The following is a 22,043-nucleotide window of genomic DNA, read 5'->3' as shown; positions in this document are numbered from 1 at the left end:
AATGTGCTGCTCCACTTTATATATTATTCTTTTTAAATATATGTGGTATAATTAGTTACTATGTCTTTATTATGTGGGAAGCCATGTGTAATGTTACATAAAGTGGAGCAGCCAATGTAAATTACCCCAACGATATTGTCAAGTATAATATGGAAAATTGTTTTTGGTCCAACATGTTTATCAATTTACGATTTTGATAATTTTATATTGTCAAATTTCAGTTATAAATTGTAATCTCAGGAGGAAATCGAACAAATAATCATTGACCAAACGTCCATATATCTCACCAACTCATACGCCCCTAAGAGAGACTTGTACACCCTTACACATGCTGATTAGACCAATTGTCATCCTCTAAAGGTAATTTGGTCGACAATACATTTAAATATGGTCAAACCAATCATATTCAAGATTAAATTAATATATTATTCCATATATGTATACTTAAGTATAATAAAAACCAAATATATGAAATGAAATCTTTACTACATTTTCTATTTGTCTGATATAACATAAAACATCATGAAATGAAATGGGCTTGTGCTGGAGAATAAGAAATATAGGCATGTTAACGGGCTCGTTCATGTGAACTTTGGCCCAAGGTCCAATATAATGGTGGGCCACAACATGGTGTGGTTGACTTTGTGGGCTGAGAAATCAAATGCTACTTTGACGAACTAAGAAAATGAGAGAGCACTTGAAAATTCTAGAAGTCAAACGACACAGCGACGATGTTTCTTTGATGCTTATGTTCAGTTCGGTATTCGTCATAATCTGAAGTGTTTTGATTTCCCGGCTGATTCTTGACAACCGTGAGTTTCTTGTGTTGTGGATCTTTTATGTGTGTATGGTTGGGATAGATTTGAATTCGAATTCATAGGTTCTACATTCCTGTTACTGCATTTTGAAAGTAAGGTTTATGACGATTTGACTCGTGAATGTCAGTATTTGATTATCATATTTCCATGTTTCCATTGGGTGTGATGTGATTTTATGAAGAATTGGTTGGAATTTAGGGGGGTGGAACTTATTTACGCTTGTTATGACCAGTATTTTATTGGTTAGGATTCTCTTGCTTCTTCGACAATTTGTTTTGGTTACGGGTTTAAATTATTCATCTTGTTCCACGTACATGAATCTTCTCTTTTTTTTGTAAGGCACTAGGTTTTGTTAATTAATAACTGAGGATACTATTTCGGATTCATTGTGATTCACTCTTGACGGGATTTGTTTTTTCCCTTTTGCAGTATTCTAGATAAATGACAGAAGCTCGGGGCTGGACTTCTAGGGCGTCAGGAAACTCGTCGTCGACCTCGGGGAGCGACCGCGATGAAGCCAGTGATTTTGAGTGTAATATTTGCTTAGATTTAGCTCAAGATCCAATCATCACCCTCTGTGGACATCTCTATTGCTGGCCGTGTCTTTACAGATGGCTACGTATTCACTCTCAATCACAGGAATGCCCTGTTTGTAAAGCCCTTGTACTGGAAGAAAAGTTGATTCCTTTATATGGTAGAGGGAAGACGCCAACCGACCCTAGGTCCAAACCCATTCCTGGTCTTGAAATCCCTGTCCGTCCTTCAGGTCAGAGACCTGATACAGCTACACCACCTCCGGAAGCTAGTAACTTTTCAAATATGGTTATGGGGTTAATGGGCTTTATGCCACTTGCATCTGCAACTTTTGGTAACTTTGGAGTGTCTGCTGGTCTTTTTGGACAGGTGTTTTCTCCTCTTTTGAGTGTCCACTTTCATGGATTTTCGAATGCAAACGGGTTGTTCAGATATCATCATGGATACCCCGGTTCAATTCGTGATCGTGGGAGACTAAATCCAGATACCAGTCAAGTCGCGCAGGCAGCTGATGAGAATTTGAGGAGGATTCTTTTTGTCGTTATCATTTTCGTGCTTGTTGCTTTCTTATTTCTGTGAAAGAATTTTCTAGCTGTGTGATCTCCAGCCCAGGTTCCATTTTCTGTTAAGTTTCGTATGCACACACATGACCTGGTGTCATTTTGAATGAAAAATGTTCCTCTTTTATAAACTTACTGTTTTTTGCAGCGATTGTTATCGAGTCGTTTATCGTTACCCTCGCCTTTCCCATTGAAGGAGATTTATTTGTATTTGGCTCCTACACGTACCTTATACTAATCTATCAACTGGTTTAAAAGGTAAATGAAATTTTTAATAAATCTCCTCTCTTGAATTTATATCATGAAAAATTCTTTTGAATAACTCAGAAAAGCTACAAATAAGCCGGTTCTAATTCTTGTCTGCTTCATTGTAGTCTTCATGTTCTGCTCTGCGAAAGTACCTGTAATACACATACTGTAATATTATCTGTTATCTGTGATTAAGGAGTAACCTCTCTTTCCCCCGTTTGTTTGAGAGAATATGTCAGAGTTCTATAATATCAAAGGATACAAATAAGTCGAGCAGTACGCATACGACAGCATCTAGCAACCATGGCAAATTTGCTTTGATTTTATGCCAAGCTGTTGACCTCACAAGAATGCTGCATCATATTTACCAATATTAATTAAAAACGTTGCATAGATTACAAATCTTAGCCCTGATAAGTTTCCTAAGTTCGCCTTTGGACATGGTGTACCTGGCGACATAAGTAGCATTAGCAGCAAGCGCAAAGACAAACATGAAAGGATTCAAGCCCTGTGATATTAGATCCCTAGAATCACTTTTCAATTCATTTCTCAAAGAAAACTTGGGAAAAAAGAAACAAAAGGTGAGAATTAACTACCTCAACACTTCCTCTTTTAATCTGGCTCAATCAGAAAGCAAAAACATAAGTCAGATGCCAGAAAAAAGGGGGAAAATGGGTAGAACACACCTGTATTGCCACTCACACAACACCTCATGACACTTACATTTAGCCATATTTGAGGCAGTCTACCACCCATGTAAATGGCAGCCATCATCCATCCCAATGACTGGCCTAACACAGTTACTGATCCGCCTTCCTGCAATACAAACACCTTATTATTAATCAGAAGCAAACAAATGACTTTATTTAATCTCGAAATCGTACCTGCAACAATTTCCTCCCTGTTAATCCGACACAAACTTGCATCAAAGCATTGGTGTCTGGTGGCAGGCTGATCGACGTAGCTAAAAATGCTCCGTATCCAGCCTGATGTAGCAGAACGCACAATAATGGTTAGTATTCTTCTTTCCCTCAAGAATACAATTGTGGGATTTGCGTCTAAGTTTTTTTCAATGTTACCAAGTAAAATCCCATTCGAGCAATGTGTGTCACATTCGGAAATCCCACAATAACTCAGTTCCAATAAATATCATTTTCATTCTTTTCACAATAACTCACTTCCAATAATTCTTATACACACACTCATAACCACTGTATTATATTCTAACCCCGCATTCAATACTTCAAAGTTTTAATTTTATCTTATCAAATGATTTCTGGTATAATTTCCCACAAAAAAAGGAAAATCAATACTAGCATAACATTGGACTATTCATTTGACCACTAGAATCGTCCCATTTTATACATTATATCATAGAAAAATAAATGAATTTATTTAAACTATAAGATGTTATTGAAACGACACAGCTTCAAAGTTATCTGGAGTCACATGCAACACAAACAGAATAATTCCAATAAAATTAAAAGCTGAGCAACTACACGACATTTTCCACGCTGCACATGGAACTAGTGACGAGAAAGATCCAAATCCATTCCATATCGACCGTAGAGTTTTAGATCAACACATTCAAAATGGACGACAGAAAACATCTCATTTCCACGTTATCCGATTAGATTAATGATATAATAAACAAGAACACTCACAGATCTCGGGATTCCCTTAGGTTTGCTGGAATATTTCTGGGGTGTAATCTGATTATCCTCGTCATCTGAAGATGAGTCGTGTTCAAGCCCCACAGCAGAAGGGCCGCTCCTCACCGGGCCGAGATGAGATCGGACCGGCGGAGTCGTGCTTCCGGCCATTGATCTTGCTGACCTGCAATAGTACGTATATATTGTCGGTATCAAATAAAATCTGAACTTGGGAAAAGACTACGAAACAGGGACGAATAAGAAACCTACGTATAGTAATAGACTTCTCTAGGTCTGCTTCTGCCAGGAATTGGGATGGCAGAATCAGCTTGTCTTGCTGGTTTCAAAGGTTTTTTCAAGTCTTCAACCTAAACACGAGTTGAGTCAATATTTGTTCTTTAAATGATCGAGAAATTGCAAAGAAATTGGAAAAACCTCTTGGTTTGATTTCTTTACGGATCTTTTCTTCCATTTCTTGAAGTGATCATAGTATATGCTTTGCAGCACTAGTACCACTGTGCTTATTGTATAAAGCTGTTTGACAAATCCGTTCATTGGGGATAAAATAAAACTTCAGAGGATGAATTTTTTAAAGAATATAATATATATTAATATTATGAATGTACACTTTAAAAATCATATAGAGACTTAATTAATATTCTTACCGCTGCTGTGTATAATTGAGTTGGCAACTGCATCATCCAAATATAAATTTACAATCCAAACATATATGAGTAAAACCTTGCATAGATTTAATACAAATAGAACATACCGTTGCTGGTTCAAGAAGGCAACCCACTAAGTTGAATATGTCACTGTCAAGAAAATTCAAACAAGATTAATATATTATCATACAAATGGCACAATATCAACCTGGAAACCGTACTAAACTATTAAGAACCCAGAAATTAAATCACAAATCGTAATATGTTTTGTGGGAGTTCGTGATTATAATATGCAATAAATTTTTGACGAAAATGAAACTAACCCAGCAATCCAAGTTAGAAGAAAGAAAAGAGAAACTCCGTGGCCTGATTTGGAGCGAAAATTAGTGATGATTTGTGGGATTTCTGCAACTCCCCAACACACAAGGCTCACAAGCCCAAAACCAAACGAGAATTCGTCTTTGACGTTGCATAGGCAATCGTTGAGGTATCTTTCCACCCAATATATGCATGGCTTTTGCTCTTTTACACAGTAATTCGTCATCTTAATTATGCTCTCTTTGTTGGGAGTAAAAATGGTGGTGGAGACGAAAGTCGAGTTAATGTGAAGATGGGGGAAGCACAGAGCTCAATTAAGTACTTTGAGGGATCCGCTGACAGACGACACTTGTGTGTTGTACGTGGAGTCGCTTCCTTTTTATATTCCATTATTATATATTGATTATATTAAGAAATTAATTTGCGATATATCAGAATTTATGATTTCTACTGAAAGTGATCGAATCCATAGATGGCGTCATTTATTATTGCTTATATATTGCACCAGCACTCTGTGCATCAATGTAGCAGGAATTATTGGATAAAAATACATAATAATTTCATGGTTAAGGCCGTAAGCATTCACTTCACAAATAAATGTAATCACGCAATACTGTGAATTATACTCCTATATATATATATATATATTACTGTTCAAGGAAATAGCAGTACGCTCGAGACAAACGCTGAACGAGACAAAGACAAGATATTATCTTTCGTGCCAAATGGTCATTACTCAGTTGCAGATGGCCATAAGATTAGATATGGATACTGTTTGTTATGAGGTGGACATTCTACTTATCCGTGATTGTAATCATAATTTTAAAATTTTATTTATTATTAAATAATATGTACTGCAAGATTAATTGCTCAACTTTTGATTATCTCATGCAGGTAATTAAGCTAAATGGGCATGCATCCGTATAAATGAAAATGGAGGTTTTGTTATATAATTTCTTCTGGAAGTTAATATCGGTGGTTGCTAGGACTTAATTTCACTTATAAGAAATAAGCTGACCAATTTAGTGAATGATGGTCCCAAAAATAGAATGCGTACGTGCGTGACGATGAAATTTATTTAAATCTGCAAAAAGAGAGCATATGGAACAGTCAGATTATTATGGTCCAAAAGCGGCGACGTTGCGCCGCTGAAATCAACTGGGGACGCGTGTTGGCACACTGCAAAGCACACATGGCTTCCAGTTGAGAGTCATCATCATCTCCATCCACCCATCGCACCAAACAACTATGCAATCAACCCATACTGACTCTCATGTTTATCTTCTGAATATATATGAAAGCCCATTCTGTTTTTTTCTCTCTTTTGTCCTACTTACCAATGATGGGCATATCCGTGATTCTCTTTCTGAAAACTAATGTCTTCCTTTTTAGCCGTCCACGATACAGTGTTTTTTTCTTTGCTATAGCGCTAGAAGCATAGTGGTGGTCTAGACCTTTTTTTTTTTAAGTTTAAATGTCTGATAATTTTTGTCAATTTTTATATTTTTCTAACATTTTATCTGTATTTATTAAAATTCAAAATTCATAATCCTTCTTTTAATCCAATATAAATTCTTTTTCGTAACCATGATTCCATGAACATCATAAATCCAATATATATAATTAATATGCCTATGCGGCCCTAACCGAATTTCAAATCGCCTAGGCATCCTATTATGCGGCACCACCCAGATGAGTCTTATTTGCAAAAATGGGCCTTGAGGTGTTATCAATAATACAATAGAACCCAGACTTTCGAATGATTAATTATTGAACTGGCCAAGACTATTTATAGAATCAAATTTAGGCATTTATAGTTCATATGTATTCAGCAATTTTAAAACTTAGAGCCCAATATTTTGGGCATTTCCTTGAACATCATAAATAAATAATATGACCAAATATTTTCCTCAATTCTCTACCATTGAATTAAGCTCCGACTTTAATAGATTGAATATATAGATCAAAATAATATTAACAAAAAACATAGAAAAACTGGAAATGTAAAGAATTGAAAAAATGACATGGATGAAGAAATTAGCTATATGTAGTTTGAAAAATTTTGCTCACCTGATTTAAAACTTCTGGCTACATATTTGATATGTGAATATCTAAATATAAAAATCAAATCTGACTTCTAATTGAAATTACGTAAATATCTAAATAGGTCGTTGGTTCTAGCCTAACCAGATTTAGACGCTAAAGAATTGAAAGTCTAACAAAATAAATAACTATATATCGATTTGCAAACGACATGTAATTTAATTATATTATTTCGAACGATATTAAACTTGTATACAAACTTGAATTGAACGATACAAAGTGAAAGGATTGTTTCTAATAAACACTAGAAATTTTGAGAGAAAGCTACAGACATGAAAAATATGAATTAATAATAACATTACACAGAATAATTTAGTTTAAAAAAGGGTAAATTGAAAAGTTTGATGATTTTAAATTTTTAGATTTTCATATATTTTTAAAATATCAAATAACTTTGATTTTCAGCTATTTTGAAAAGTATTTTGCACATCTAACTTAAGCCTCAAAAGTAATAAAAAATTTCATCTATTGTTTCAAGATGGTTGTTACATTATTTACACTAGCGTATTGTGACACACACGATGCGTGTCTTATGTAAAAAAAATCCTAGAACGAATTTTTTTAAAAAAAAAATTTAAAATAAAAGCGATAAATCTTGAAATGAAATTGGTAGGAGATAAAGTAAATATAAAGAAAAATTGTTAGTTTGACAAGATGATCAGGTACTTTAGGCAAATCTAAAATCACGTAACGACTTCATGTATTTACTATAAGTTGCTCTTATATTATATATAGTATTAGATATTCGGGACTATTCGGTGCAAATGATGGAATATTAATTAATTATGAACATATGTTTGTTTAATCAAATGTTTTGGAGTAGGTCTCTTGTGATACGGTCTCCCGAATCTTTATTTGTGAGACGGATCAACACTACCGATATTCACAATAAAAAGTAATACTCTTAGCATAAAAAGTACTATTTTTTCATTAATGACCCAAATAAGATATCTGTCTCACAAAATACGACCCGTGAAACCGTCTCACACAAGTTTTTGCCAACGCTTTGAATCAAATTCAAAAAAATTGAATAATTACGTGTTCATCTATATTATCTTGATATGATATGTCATGCACGAGCGGTGCCAGAACTAAAAAAAAAACACATAAGTTCGAAACTATTATAAATATGTGAATTCCACATGCAAATTTCTAATTCATTTCATGTACCTACTAAATCAACGAGCTATGACCTGATTAACAGCAGGAAAAACTTCATCTGCTTCAAATCTTGAAATCAGATATCTGTCATACATTTGAGGAGATGATTGAGTTAGAACACAGAGGCTGAAGACGATTTCCGCCATTTTTGGTCTGTCAGAAGAATTTTCAGATGTGCAAGCTCTTGCCAAAGTTGCCAAATTTAGAGCATCATCAATAGGATAAGAACCCTTCAAATTCGGATCCATCCACTCACTTAGCTTCTCCTTCCTCTGTTCCTCGATTTCCAAGATACCCTTTATTTCTTTCCACAGCATCACGGCTTCCCGATTATCCTTCTTCTCCATGACTTTCCTCCCCGAAAGAATCTCCAGGACGACCACCCCGAAAGAGAATATATCAATCTTCAGCATGATAGAGGAGGTAGCAGTCCTCGCTGTCGAGAAATTTGAAATCTTGGCTTTGAAGTTTGAGTCAAGAAGAATGTTGCTTGCTCTGATATCCTTGTGGACTGTACTTGGCTGAGCATGTTCGTGCATGTATTGAATGCCATAGGCAACGTCTAGAGCTATAAACAATCGTTGGTTCCAAGTGAGGCATTCGACTGAGCTTCTTAAAGAAGATGACTCTTTCGGAAACAGCCATTCATCCAATGATCCATTCTCAGCATATTCACAGAGCATGAAAACGTTCCCACCGTTGTCTGAGGAGACACCCATTAACCTTACTAAATTGGCATGGTTCACTCTCTGTAATATTTGAAGTTCCTCCGAGGCATCTCTTGTTTTTTTGATTGCAAAAACTTGATCGTCTATCATGCCCTTGTACACCGATCCTCTGATTCTATACCGTTCACTTAGGTTCACAGTTGCCTTCATAATATCTTGCACATCATACATAACTGGCTTGCCAAGATCGCCAGATACTCCAGGAAGTATTTTATCTTGAACGGTTTTTGGTTCGAAACAATCTTCTTTAGATGCTTTCTTGGTTCTAATAAGATCAGAAGTTTCTAAGGAAGAACTATTGCGGTTCTTATAGAAGTGGACATATGCAGATAGGCCAAACAATACAATCAAAAGAGCCGTAACTGAACATGCAATTGCAACGAGGATCCGGTGATGTTGGGACTTACCATGTGTTGCAGGAGAAGGATATGGTTGCACTAGAATTGTCGTTTTTACTGGTATCAACACCGGAAGACATATTGCATCTGTGAAGTTCCTGTTATTGTTCTCTACCACAATATCTGACGGTGAAGCCTGAAACATAGCACTCACGGGCACTATTTGATCACCGGGCTGCCATACGTAAGTAACAAGGTATTGGATTCCTTTTTCTGAGTAAAATTTTCCGGGGCACTTACAGAGCAAAGGAAAGACAGCTTCCTCACCAATGGTCAATTTTGTTGGATGCAACAAAGGGTTCATATCTTGGACCACAAGATAGTTCGTAAGGTTCTCGAAAGGCTTGATTGAAACGGAGTAGAAGCTATCATCTTTTTTTATTCGATAGGTGACATTGGAAAAATAATGTTTCCCGTTGCAAGAACATTTGACTGGTATCAGCAAGAGCTGTTCAGGAAAAAGTTCAGCATCCTCTGATGTAAGATTAGTGGCTGTAGCTATTTTCATTCGGCTGATCCCAAACAGATCAGAGATGCTTCCGAGATCAGAGTAAGGCGCTCTTACTCGGTAAGTTAGATATGTCTCACAAAAATCCATTGATCCCGCCGAGCATGTGAAGTCCGTGCGTGCTGTGTTGTTAGGCAATTGAGCGGCAACTCGACAGACTGAAAAAACCAAAGAAAGCGAGAAGATTAGCAGTAAAGAATCAAAAGAGGCTGCCATATTCTGTTTAATGAAAGTTGCCATAATCTTAGTGAGGTTCATATGTAACTGAAGAGGTTCAATGCATATATTTGACTTATTGTATGGAGTAAAATATAGAGCCTTTGTCCCCTTCTTTGCTTGCAAACATCTTTCTTGTATCTACACCTGATGATTGATCAGTCAATTTAATAATACACATTTATTTAAATAATCAAAAGGGGCAATCAACTTGACACAACCGCTCTCACTTTTTAATTGGAATCATTCAAAGGTTGGTTGAACATAAAAAAACCAGGTTCAGACGGCATGAAATAGTCACTGCCAATTAATTATACATGCAGACATCAGCATAACAATTCAAGAAACAGAAATATTCATGTCCAAATCAACTTATAGTATGTATAAGGTTGTAATGAAAATGCCAATAGTCAACATCAAGCTTGCCCTTTTGCCAAATAGAACAGACAAATTATGATGCCTTTTTTTCTTCCCCTATTACAAAAAACAACTTAACATACTTGACTCGACATCTACTTCAATTTCATAGATAGACCATTCGTTAACATTTAACAATTTAAAAACACAAATATTGCCCAACAAGATAGCTGACAATCGAGCATAAAAGTGGGACACGGGAAATAAATGGGAAGTGCTTCTTAGATTTACAAAAACATGACTAGCTTGGAAAAGAGGTAACTTGCTGCTGGGGAAATGAACATCAGCTCTCTTACAACGAAAATTATACTGAAACAGGAAAAAGCCAAATAATTTGATATATCGAAAAGAAAATAGAGACATTTAGTACAAAATGTCATGGGATAAAAGTCAAGACACCTTGAGTGGTTGAACTGAAAAAATAAAAGTTCCAACTGTCCCATAATCGAAGAGCTGAGTTGGTTCTTGGACGATCAATGGTAAAATTGTATTTGGGTTGGCCCATCCTTTTGGTACATAGGACGATCAATGCTAAAAAAACATGTTTTTGAAGTGATCTCAGAAAGCAAGATACTCTGTTATAAAATTTTCAAGAATGTTAAATTAGCCGCAGCTGCCCAGTTGTTAGCCACAACAAAACAGTCTGTCGTCTGTATTTTTTCCTGACACGTGTCGGGATATAAAAGCCCTGCGTCCACTATCGGCCGTGGACCACCGTACCCAAGTGGCTGCGGCCTTGTTTCCCGGTGGAGGACCACTTTACGGTATCATTCACATATCCCCACTAGTCTCCCTTCCCACAGCCTATCGATGATTCGTGTCCTTATCTTCTTCATGGGCCCATTACCTAAAGTTGTTCAGAGCCCATCTTGTATTTGATGCTTTCTCAGGTCCAACATTACTCCCTTTTTTAAAAATCTAATTTTTTATATTAAATTTATAATCTTATATTTATATAGGCTCACGGTTCAATTTTATAATGCATGTCTCCAACATGATCTGATTCATGAAAAATAATATTTTTTATACAATAAAATATTAATATTTTTTGTAAATATAAATCGGATCAATCCGTCTAACATATATATTTGTTATATCTGTGAAATCATTTCACGAGATATTTACTATATTTATATTTGATTTGCATATATTTCACACAGGCTGTTTTGGATATTGGAATTTGAAACACTATTTTGGCTCACGAGATTTTGGTGAGAGTGATAATAGACAAACCTTGCAATTTTCGGAACATTTATTATATTAACAAATTTTCAATATAGAAATGATCGTCTCTAGTAGGGGTGTGCGATCGGTCTATTCGGTTCGGTCAATAACCGAATAGACTTATAATCGATTTTATTTTCGAAAAACCCAACTGATCGAAATATTCATAGAAATCGAATTAACCGAACCGATTTTCAAATCGATTTTTTTGGTTATCGACCGAAATAACCGATATTTTTTTAAAAAAATACTAATTTTAACACACACACACAAAAAAAAAACAATGGAGAGCTCATAAATAACAAGAAACATTGAACAAAAAATATCAATAACAAATAAAAATATTGAAGGTAAAATTATTGGATAATGATCTTCCTTCTAATGTATGAAAAGATGAGCTTTCTTCTAATGTATTTTTAATGTCCGTATACAATTTAAATTAATATATATGCTGTTTAACCGAATTTTTCAAATTAAAACCGAAACGAACCGAGTTAACCGAATTAACAGATTGTTTAAAATTTCAAAACCGAACTTCTAAATTAAACGAACCGTATTTTCGAATTAATTCAGTTCGGTCGATTAATTCGGTTTAACTGAAATTATGCACACCCCTAACTCTAGTTACTGGGTCGATTTTTAATTATATTATATTTATACTCATGACAGAGAAGCAAACTCGTTTTTATTAAATGAAAAAAAAAAATAAGTTCATAAAAAATTTAATACGTGCATCTTATCAATTAGCTATGTAATATTAATTTTAATACTCGGCCGGCCTTGGAATATCAAAATATAATATTATTAATAAATAATATTTGTTGTATATTATAAGAAATTTAATTGTCAAAAACCTTTTGCTTAATATTTTTTTTTAAATTAGAAATAACTACAACACACCAAAATGTTCACTGTTTCGAAAAACATGACAAGAATTGGAAGTCTCGTCATGACAATTCAAATAGTAAAAATTTAAATTATAAAGAGACATGTATATGGCAAAAATTTGTGTGAGACGATCTCACGAGTCGTATTTTGTGAGACGGATCTCTTATTTGGGTCATCAATAAAAAAAATATTACTTTTTATGCTAAGAGTATTACTTTTTATTGTGAATATCAGTAAGATTGATCCGTCTTACAGATAAAGATTCATGAGACCGTCTCATAAGAGACATACTCCATAATATAGGTATTTCTGCCATGTGGCGTTTCTTTTCAAACTCAAAATGATTGCGCCAAAAAAATTGAATATTTGAGCAAATCTCTTTTTCTCAATGCATACTAGTAATTACTCGAAAAGTTAAAATCAAAAAGGTTTTACTTATACTTTATAAAAAAAATTAAAATTAAATTTGTTGGAATAAAAATTTTAAAGAAGTTTGCAATTTGAATTAATGTGAATGATTTTATTCAAAAATTTGAGTTTTGGTCGATCATCGGAAGAGTATGCATTAATCTAATAAGTCGGATCGTGCCTCTGACGAAAAAGACGACGTTAAAAGTCGAGCTGCAAAATAGTTAGTTAGATAAATCGCATTGAGCGAGTCATATGCGACATACTTGTTCAAGAAAATGTTGGCAAGAGAAATCGAATTTTCGATAATTAACAAAAAAAAAATAATATTATATAGAATATTGGGAAAATTATTTAAGATATAACATATTCAAGTTTCACATAATAATAATATTGTAGCACTGCTATTAACTTAAATTTGATGAACTGGACCTATTGCTGGAGCAAGGCTATTAAATGAAAAAACTAAAAACATACTCTCTGGTTTTTTTATATTCCTTGTAAATATATTTTAAAATTTACATATTTGAAAAACCAAAAATCTAAGTGATTAATTAATTAATTATATCAAAGAAATCCTAATTATTAGTTTTAAAAAAATATAGTAAATATCAGTATTCTGACAAAAATTTGATCATTTTCAACGTACGAACTACAAAAAATGGCAAAAACTTGTGTGAGACGGTCTCACGGATCGTATTTTGTGAGACAGATCTCTTATTTGGGTCATCCATGAAAAAATATTATTTTTTATGCTACGAGTATTACTTTTTATTGTGAATATCGATAAAGTTGACTCGTATCACAGATAAAGATTCGTGAGATAGTTTTATAAGAGACCTGCTTCTACAAAATTTGTAACACTGTAATCTATATAAAATATTTACTTATAAAATATAAATTTAATCTATTTAAATTGATTTGTACCAATAAAATTAGTTTCTGCTTTAACAATGAAATCGTGTTTGAAAACGGACATGGGGGCAGCGCAAGAAGTAGAGAGAGATATATATTTTATATGTTATTAATTATTAATATTAATTAAAACAAGTTGTTCTTTCTCATTCTCTGTTTCAAAAAGGAGAAGAAAAGCACTCTTACGGAGGGACAAAGAGATAGAAAAGGAAGGACGAAAGGGATAAAAAGAGAATAATTGATCGAGGGGGCACTGTTTTTTTAAGTAATATTTTTTTGATTTATATTCAACAGCAGGAGAAGAAGAAGAAGAAAACGATGCGTGAGGGGTTCGCACCCTTTACAGTCTGAAACCATAACAGGTATGTCCATGTTTACATAAATAAATAAAAAGCTGATATTTTCGTATCTGTGAATGAAATATTTTCGGAGTTATTTAATTTATTTCTTGGATCAATTTTCTTGAATAAGATAAATATACAAAATTAATGGCAGATTGAGCTGATGCAAAAGGGGGGACCGGGCTGGAGTACTGAGTGAAGTGTTTGACTGAACAAGAGATTGCGACGATGATGATGATGATGATGATGATGATGATGATGAAGAAGAAGATAGGGATATAAATATTATAGAAACACGGGTTTTGACCAAGAAATTATAGCTAAATTCTATGTCCCAAGATTATCATCAAGGAGTTTTTAGTTTCTTTAATGGATTCGAGAGATCATCAGTACCGCAACAAGATAAGCTTAGGATTCAAGAGTTCGGGCACTGTATGGAAGACGAAGGATCGGGTGGAATACCAGCGTACGAAACAGGCGGGATGCTCTCAGAAATGTTCAAATACTTCCCACCAGGCGAAACCACGAGGGCTACCGAATTGATGGAGAATCAGATATCTGGAAGCTACGGGGATACGAGGCCATCTCTCGCCGGAGTCGATACCACCGGGGATTGGTTTCTGAACCGTCAAGAAGTGGCGGTGGGCGGTGGTTTAGTCAGCCCTTTGGTGGATTCCAAGAATCAGATTTCAAGCATTAACGCGGATCCAGCGTCAGTCATGCAGCTTTTTCTGATGAATCCACAACAACAAAGGTCACCTTCCTCATCTCCTTCTGATCCTCCCACTGTTTCCGCTTCTTCCACTCTCCACATGCTACTTCCAGACCCATCTTCAAATCCCCCCACACTCCTTGGATTTGACAACGCGGCCGCCGGAGGGGCTTTTGGTCAAATGACGTGGGAACAAGACAGCCAAAATGGAATCAACCTGAATCATAATACTTCAGGAGTTTTGGAAGGGCGAGGGCTTTCTTTATCCTTATCATCTTCATTACAGCACTTGGAGGCGTCCAAAGGTGATAATTTAAGAATGCAGGCCGGAAATGGTGACGTGATCCTTTTCGGACATACCGGAGTGTCAGCTCCTCCACATTATCAGCTCAAGAACCCGGCTGCCGGCTGCGGGTTATACCATTTTCACAGTGAAGTTGATCATACCCGCCAGATGCAAGTAGGATTGGGTTCCCCTTTTGGAGCATTCCACATACTGAAAAATTCCAAGTACACAAGGTCAGCGCAAGCGTTGTTAGAAGAGTTCTGCAGCGTTGGTTTTGGTCATCTCAAGAAAAATAAACGCATCAAACAGAATAATAACGCAAACCCAATTAGTCCCGACCAACCCGCCGGCGCCGGCGGTGGGAATTCTTCATCTAAGCCAAAAGACCCCCCTCCTCCGTCAGCTTCCGACAGGCTCGAGCATCAGAGAAGAAAGGTCAAACTATTATCTATGCTTGACGAGGTATATAATCTTTAATCTATTTTCTACTCATAGTTAGCCAATCATGAACGCACATTTAGTCCAGAATCCATTGTTTTTTAAATTATAACCAAAAAGTTTACTGCTATATTTAATTGCCGGCTGTTGAATCAGGCCACCACCAAATTTCAATTAATTAAATGAAATGTTTCCCATTACACGTAATATGATTAGTTAATTAATTAACTTTGGTTTATTTTCGAAATACTATTAAGTATTTATCAAATATTATATTATTATATAATGAATTACGTAGAGTCAAATACTAAAACTAAAAAAAATGTTGATAATTCTTTAATTTTTTTTAAATATAAAATATGATAATTCTATTTCTATTACCTAATGCATATATATCTTGTTGTCTGTATTGGGAAAAGACACAGTATCAGCAACAGATGGACAAGGATGTTCTACTTTGACATCAACAATCATTTTATGTACCTTTGCTTTTATTCAATTATTTTTCGGATCTTGATTTTTCCTCATTTGTCGAAGTTACATGAAATAAGCCATCATGTAATTAAATTTGAAATATATTTTTTCAAATAGTTGTCATGTGTTTGTTAAAATTTTAAGTTTATCTTAGATACTATGATTAATAATTTATTTTTCTCACACATATAAATTAACAAGAATTAATCTATATTTGTTAAAATGCATGTAATTTATAAATTTTTTGAACATTAGTGATAACAAAGACCAAGGAATTATTTTCCTTTTTGATGGTCATTTCTTGAATTTCATATATATCAAGTTGTTTCAAAAGTTTGAGCTAAAAAATGGCAGTATAATTAATAATTTTTTACTTTGAACAATATCGTAGTCTTATATTCCAACAGTAAAATTATTGAATTAACATTATAAAAAAAATTTAATCATCAATTTATTCTCTTTTATCACTATAAAGATTACAAGATATATATAATTGATTTCAGGTGGATAGCAAGTACAGCCATTACTGCGAACAAATGCAAATGGTCATGAATTCCTTCGATACCGTGATGGGCTCTGGAGCGGCGGCGCCGTACACTTCCCTAGCACAAAAAGCCATGTCGAAACATTTCCGAGGCTTGAAGGAAGCCATTTCAGCTCAGTTAAAGCTTAGCCGCGAGATTTTAGGTGAGAAAGACGCCGCCGGCACATCAGGCCTGACGAAAGGCGAAACCCCGAGACTGAGGATCCTGGAACAGAGCCTAAGGCAGCACCGAGGAATTCATCAGATGGGTTTAGTGGAACAAGAAGCCTGGAGGCCTCAACGGGGCTTGCCCGATCGATCAGTCAATGTTTTGAGGGCTTGGCTTTTCGAACATTTTCTTAACCCGTAAGTTCTCTTTATATTTTTGTCCTATGTCAATTGCTGACGCAAATTGCAAACTTTTATGGTAAAAAACAGTGGTCTAAAAGACACCTTCTAAGACAGTATTTAGACTGTAGACGGTATTTTTTACCGTCTTGATTTTTAGAATCAGTCTAATATGACATATAGAAATTTTTTATTTTTTATTTTTACAAATATTTTTTGCATATTTTTCAATTACGTGACTAATGCTTAAAAGGTGAAAGTAAAAATATAAATAAAAAAAATGTTAGAACATTATTTTGAAATGTAATTTTTTTATTTTTAACATTAATTTAATATTTGTTTTTTCTTGAAAATTATTTTGTTTAAAATAATAAAATCTTCTGTCCAAGCAAGATTTATGTATTTGTTGAAAGATTAATTCATTATGCAATCTAATAAAACTCCAAATTACGGCGTGAACATAATATTATATATGCATCTTTTCCTTGTATTCCTGTACGTGATCTACTCATTTCTATTTTTGTATTTTTATGCATGAGATGTTGATGAGAATACGATTTATAAACCCTCAAGTTATTAACATTTAATATCACTTGAATACTGAATTGTCCTTTGAGTCAGAAAGCTGAAGAAAATTTCTTTTTCTGGATCTGTACGTGTTCTTTTTTTTTCTCAGAGTCTGATATCTCACTCACAAGTGATTAATGTTGTTGATATAGCCCTGTAAAAGTACAGCTTACCTAGCATAGAAAATACTACTCTAATCTAATCTAAAATAATGAATAGAGTAGTTCTAGCATCCTACAAAAATATTTATTCTTAATAAATGTTTTCCAGAATTTCTCATGCATTATATTGACCATGGATGTATGTCTACCCATTCAAATGGTCTATAATAGACAACAACCCTATTTGTGTTTGACCAAATAAAATATATGTACATGGAAACCATTAGATTTGAAGTGAGGGTAATGTTCTTATCATAATATCGAATTTTGAGAAAAGTATTATTTATATATGTGATCTTATATTTTTTTAGTTAGGATTAACTAATCTAATTTACACCATTTTATATTATGTGAGAAATAGTGATAATGTAAATCATTTCTTTTTTTTTTTGCCGCGTGCATTTTACATATATCATCTCAAAATAAAGTTACCAGCTTATAATTATTTCATTAAAATAAAAAAGAGAGAGCAGGCATGCATGCAGCTGTACCATTTTACTTCTTCATCTGCTGCAGCATATGCTGCTGCGTACTACTCTGTGATCTATCTTAGATTGTCACGCCCATGCACTCATCTAAAGTTACAGTTTTCTTGAGAGAAAAAAAAAGGGGAAAAGCTTGAAAATCAAGAAGTATATATATTAATATGTACACATATATTGGTAAAGATATGGTGTAGATTTGTAGAATTTAGACACGTAGTGATCTGTATGTATAATAGTGTCATTTTCCTAGCAGTTTTTGTCTCTTAAAGTCTGAATATTTGAACAGGTACCCAAGCGATGCAGATAAGCATCTGTTGGCTCGACAAACTGGTCTCTCTCGAAACCAGGTAAACTTTTTTTCTTGACATTTCTTGCTCTTTTTCACGAGTTATTAAATAATAAATAGATAGAAATTAATCACTATTTCACTTCTATCTAAATATACGAACTCGTAAGCAATGAAACAGGATTATATAAACAGAAAGTTTTATGATATTCATTGTTGGATAGAAATTTTAACGTTCATCCATCGTATATAATCATTTTAATTAAACAATTTGAAATATCATAAAATTCATCCTTGCATGTTAATTTTATGTGGCTAGTTATAATTCTTATGACGCTGAATCGTTATATATTGTATTAATAGGACGTTTGATTGAACATAAAAATTGGGGAATTAAAGGAAAACCATAAAACATTTTTACCAAATTTCTTATCCTAAATATATTCTATTTTGTCTAAAACATTTCCTCTATTCGTATACCAAACACCAAAAGTTTCAAAATTTATAGCTTGTGTTTTTCTTTAGCCGTAAAATTAAAGGCGAAGTGAATTTTTTCTTTTTTTTAGAAATTAAAGTTATTATTTGGAATATAGACTGAAAATATTTTTGTCGAAATATAAAAAATAATAATTATTCCCTACATTGCTCTAAAGAAGACACTGAAAAGTATCGACATTTTTTTAAATTAACTGAAATTTGTTTTTTTGTTTTTTTGTCATGTGTATTTGTCTCTTTGCAATTTTGGACATCTATTTTGTTAAATTTCAGCTTTAATCCGCTAAATTTTTCAACATGACGCTGATGTGTCATCAACGAAGCATTGACATGTATAGTTTCTCATCATTACTCTCAATGAATTAAAAAAGATTAAAATTGTTAAAAATCGAAAGATCCCTGACTTATCTGAAATTTGCTAATATAAAATACCAAAATCGTAAAGCAATAAAATTACATGACCAAAAATATAGTTTTCTCTTTTTTAAAACGTAGTAGTCATATTTTTTTACATCTTTTGGTGATCATGAGCATCATTAAATCTATAAACGAGATAAACTTGTGTAGGTTTATTGGGTTTAGTTTCATCATACGTTTTTTTCCCAGGTTTCGAATTGGTTCATTAATGCTAGAGTTCGATTATGGAAACCCATGGTTGAAGAAATGTACCAGAAAGAATCCAAAGAGGAGTCAGAAGAGCAGGAACAAGACCAAAGCAGCAATAGCCCAATCTGCAACGACATTTTAAAAACTCCAACACAGCACGCAGACTCCTCCTCCTCCGCTGCAGGGATGACTTCTCCCCTCCCTTCAGCCACTAACCTCGCCTCCATATCCTTGGCAGAGATATCATTGCCGGCAGTTAACATTTCTGCACGCACATGCCACCATGCCAGCTATGTTTGCAGCGCTGATGATTATGGCACTATTAATCATCCCTTAAATGGTGGCATTGGATCCACGCTTACAAGGCTAGGGACAAGTGCAGGTGATGCCGTTTCACTCACACTGGGACTACGTCACATCGGGAACTTGCCGGAGAAGAGGCAATTTCGGTTAGAGAACTTGGGGGATGTTGTTGATTGATTTAATAATAGGCAACTCGGAGTAAGTACTACATATTTGGCAGCATTTCTTAAAGTATTTTGGGATCAGGTGCTTCTAAGCATTTATGTACTGATACTGAATGATAATAGTAAATGTATAGTTTTTAATAGATTTTGCATGCCTGAATTCCAACAATAAGATTCATGTTTAGTTAACAATTTAAAGAAGGTTTTTAAAAAACTGGTGTTTGCTGTGATAATCTAATCTATGTTGTGAATCCAAGCAACCTAGTATCCAATTGATTAATTCTAGCACAAATATCAGTAAAGGGGTTGCAAGAATCTCATATAAACAGTCACAAGTTTGAAATGCAAAATGATGGCCATAATGGCTTACATTGTGGCTACAATCAAGCAATCAGGTTAATTTCCTCGATTTTACTATATCTATATAAATATATCCATGGAAGTTTAAGTGGAGTGATCTTTACAAAAATATCACAAAAGCAAAACTATGCAATTTTTTACAGTATTCCATTTCGGCTAAGACAAGGAAAAGGCCCGATTGAGGTGATTTAGGCAAAGTATCAAACTAATCTAATATCTAATCTAATCTAACACTATTATAAATATATGAGTTTGAAATGTGAGCTTACTATTTTATCCTTTTATTTGTTTTACAATTTATCATGTTCATGAGGTTATTTAAGTCATTTTCTATGTTGATTTAATTCTAATACTATTATAAATATAAATATAAATACTATTATAAATATATGAGTTTTAAATGTGAACTTACTATTTTACCCTTTTATTTGTTTTACAATTTATCATGTTCATGAGGTTATTTAAGTCATTTTCTATGTTGATTTAATATAGTCATTAATAATGTACTTAACTCAAACAATATAATTATAATTTTGATTTTATTTTCAAATTCAATTTAATTTTACTTTTAAAATTAATTACTTTAATATTTACATTGACATTAAATTCATAGAAAATCACTATCATAATGTTATAAATTTAAATAAATTGTTTATATTACAAACATTGAGGGTATAATGGGAAGACGAAGGGAGATGAGTCGGATTGAATAAAAATAAATTATTAATAAATATTAAGGTCATATAAAACTTCTTTCTCCCATTTAGAATAGAGATATTTTAAGACTCTTTATGTGTCAATAGAGATACGTGATTGAGAGAAATGTTTGTATGTAAGTGATTTCAAACACTGTTTTTAAGCTATTTAGTCAATTTTTTGTTATATGTGCTGCTAAATAAATATTACTAAATAATATGATCCATTTGATCATTTTGTGTTCTTGCAATGAGATGAGTTTTTTTAGCCTAGAGTTAACATGTTTTATTATTATACGTCATTTGTATTGATCATGTTGTGTTTGGATTGTGTATGTGATTTGTTTGTTCACCGAAAGAAAATAGAAAAAAAGGCCACATATCGCACAAAATTGGTTATTTTCCAATTTTTTATTGTTGAGATATTTTGTTAATTTTTAAACACATAATGCATGTTTGTTGTTTGCTTAGATTATATAGTTTGAAGTGATTTAGAAAATATTAAAAATGCCGAAATATTTTTTTGTTTTTACCTTATGTCTCAGAATATCAAGAGATAATATTTTTTATTTATTGGGGCAAATGTATTTCCAGACTCGTGTCTATAAATCAATATTTAAAATTTTTACTACATTATTGTATTGTCTATTCAAAATTTTTGTATTTATATTTATAGAAGGTATTTGAATTTGAGTTTTTATGTGCTTGCTTATATTATTTTTTTAGTATTATTTATTGTGAAAATAATAGGTGGACTAAAAAATTTTGGTACATTTAGGTGGACTAAATGTATTTCCAAACATAGATTAATTATTAAAAGATATAATATCCAATAGATTTTTGGCATGCGATTTTGTTTTAATTCAATGATTATGCATGATTCTAAATTTTAATTATATCACCAGTTAACGCATGTTTTGTTGTTGCTAGATATATTTTGTCAATGGTCTAATATTTTTTTGGTTTAAGAAAAATTGTGTGACTTTATATTATATTTTTACGACTATTTTCTTAATGGTTTTATTAAAGGATTTTTT

At 33.4% G+C, this 22,043-nt stretch overlaps 4 protein-coding genes and 1 long non-coding RNA gene across 9 annotated transcripts; 3 read left to right on the top strand and 2 right to left on the bottom strand.

Moving 5' to 3' along the window:
• The first annotated feature begins 651 nt into the window (after positions 1-651).
• LOC140960571 (uncharacterized) lies at positions 652-2,372 on the top strand. Of its 4 annotated transcripts, none has more exons than XM_073418876.1 (2): positions 652-812; positions 1,248-2,372. In XM_073418876.1, exon 2 carries the CDS (start codon positions 1,260-1,262, stop codon positions 1,929-1,931), a length of 672 nt encoding a protein of 223 aa, XP_073274977.1. In that variant the 5' UTR covers positions 652-812; positions 1,248-1,259; the 3' UTR covers positions 1,932-2,372. The 4 variants fall into 4 exon arrangements, with proteins under 4 accessions (XP_073274977.1, XP_073274976.1, XP_073274979.1 ...); XM_073418875.1 differs by having other exon boundaries at positions 653-812; positions 1,256-2,372; XM_073418878.1 differs by lacking the exon at positions 652-812 and adding an exon at positions 863-910.
• LOC140960570 (vacuolar histidine transporter YPQ3-like) lies at positions 2,060-5,055 on the bottom strand. Of its 2 annotated transcripts, XM_073418872.1 has the most exons (12): positions 4,802-5,055; positions 4,586-4,628; positions 4,479-4,505; positions 4,249-4,347; positions 4,084-4,181; positions 3,826-3,997; positions 3,046-3,147; positions 2,885-2,977; positions 2,758-2,778; positions 2,611-2,669; positions 2,424-2,514; positions 2,060-2,339 (listed from the first exon to the last, which is right to left on the bottom strand). In XM_073418872.1, the coding sequence occupies exons 1-12, from the start codon at positions 5,020-5,022 to the stop codon at positions 2,262-2,264; spliced, it is 1,104 nt and encodes a 367-aa protein (XP_073274973.1). In that variant the 5' UTR covers positions 5,023-5,055; the 3' UTR covers positions 2,060-2,261. The 2 variants fall into 2 exon arrangements, with proteins under 2 accessions (XP_073274973.1, XP_073274974.1); XM_073418873.1 differs by lacking the exon at positions 2,758-2,778 and having other exon boundaries at positions 2,864-2,977.
• LOC140960572 (uncharacterized) lies at positions 3,865-5,291 on the top strand. Its single transcript, XR_012172191.1, has 3 exons — positions 3,865-4,005; positions 4,806-4,965; positions 5,049-5,291. It is a non-coding gene; the product is annotated as an uncharacterized lncRNA (long non-coding RNA).
• Positions 5,292-8,032: 2,741 nt separating this feature from the next.
• LOC140960357 (serine/threonine receptor-like kinase NFP) lies at positions 8,033-10,189 on the bottom strand. Its single transcript, XM_073418605.1, has one exon. The coding sequence runs from the start codon at positions 9,950-9,952 to the stop codon at positions 8,078-8,080; it is 1,875 nt and encodes a 624-aa protein (XP_073274706.1). The 5' UTR covers positions 9,953-10,189; the 3' UTR covers positions 8,033-8,077.
• Positions 10,190-13,888: 3,699 nt separating this feature from the next.
• Positions 13,889-20,111, top strand: LOC140959240 (BEL1-like homeodomain protein 2). Its single transcript, XM_073417108.1, has 5 exons — positions 13,889-14,124; positions 14,258-15,563; positions 16,517-16,902; positions 18,384-18,444; positions 19,485-20,111. The coding sequence occupies exons 2-5, from the start codon at positions 14,433-14,435 to the stop codon at positions 19,962-19,964; spliced, it is 2,058 nt and encodes a 685-aa protein (XP_073273209.1). The 5' UTR covers positions 13,889-14,124; positions 14,258-14,432; the 3' UTR covers positions 19,965-20,111.
• Positions 20,112-22,043: the final 1,932 nt, after the last annotated feature.

Source organism: Primulina huaijiensis, chromosome 15, assembly GCF_012295235.1.
Source record: "Primulina huaijiensis isolate GDHJ02 chromosome 15, ASM1229523v2, whole genome shotgun sequence".
NCBI lineage: Eukaryota > Viridiplantae > Streptophyta > Magnoliopsida > Lamiales > Gesneriaceae > Primulina > Primulina huaijiensis.
This window is presented reverse-complemented; position numbering and strand designations above follow the sequence as displayed.

Coding starts and splice junctions, on each gene's coding strand:
- LOC140960571 (XM_073418876.1), top strand. CDS start 1,260: ATGACAGAAGCTCGGGGCTGGACTTCTAGGGCGTCAGGAAACTCGTCG.
- LOC140960570 (XM_073418873.1), bottom strand. CDS start 5,022: ATGACGAATTACTGTGTAAAAGAGCAAAAGCCATGCATATATTGGGTG. Junction 3,998..4,083: donor AGAGAAGTCTATTACTATAC/GTAGGTTTCTTA, acceptor GTACTATTGCAG/GTCAGCAAGATCAATGGCCG. Junction 2,515..2,610: donor AATGCTACTTATGTCGCCAG/GTACACCATGTC, acceptor AATATGATGCAG/CATTCTTGTGAGGTCAACAG.
- LOC140960357 (XM_073418605.1), bottom strand. CDS start 9,952: ATGAACCTCACTAAGATTATGGCAACTTTCATTAAACAGAATATGGCA.
- LOC140959240 (XM_073417108.1), top strand. CDS start 14,433: ATGTCCCAAGATTATCATCAAGGAGTTTTTAGTTTCTTTAATGGATTC. Junction 15,564..16,516: donor TATTATCTATGCTTGACGAG/GTATATAATCTT, acceptor AATTGATTTCAG/GTGGATAGCAAGTACAGCCA. Junction 18,445..19,484: donor CTGGTCTCTCTCGAAACCAG/GTAAACTTTTTT, acceptor TTTTTTTCCCAG/GTTTCGAATTGGTTCATTAA.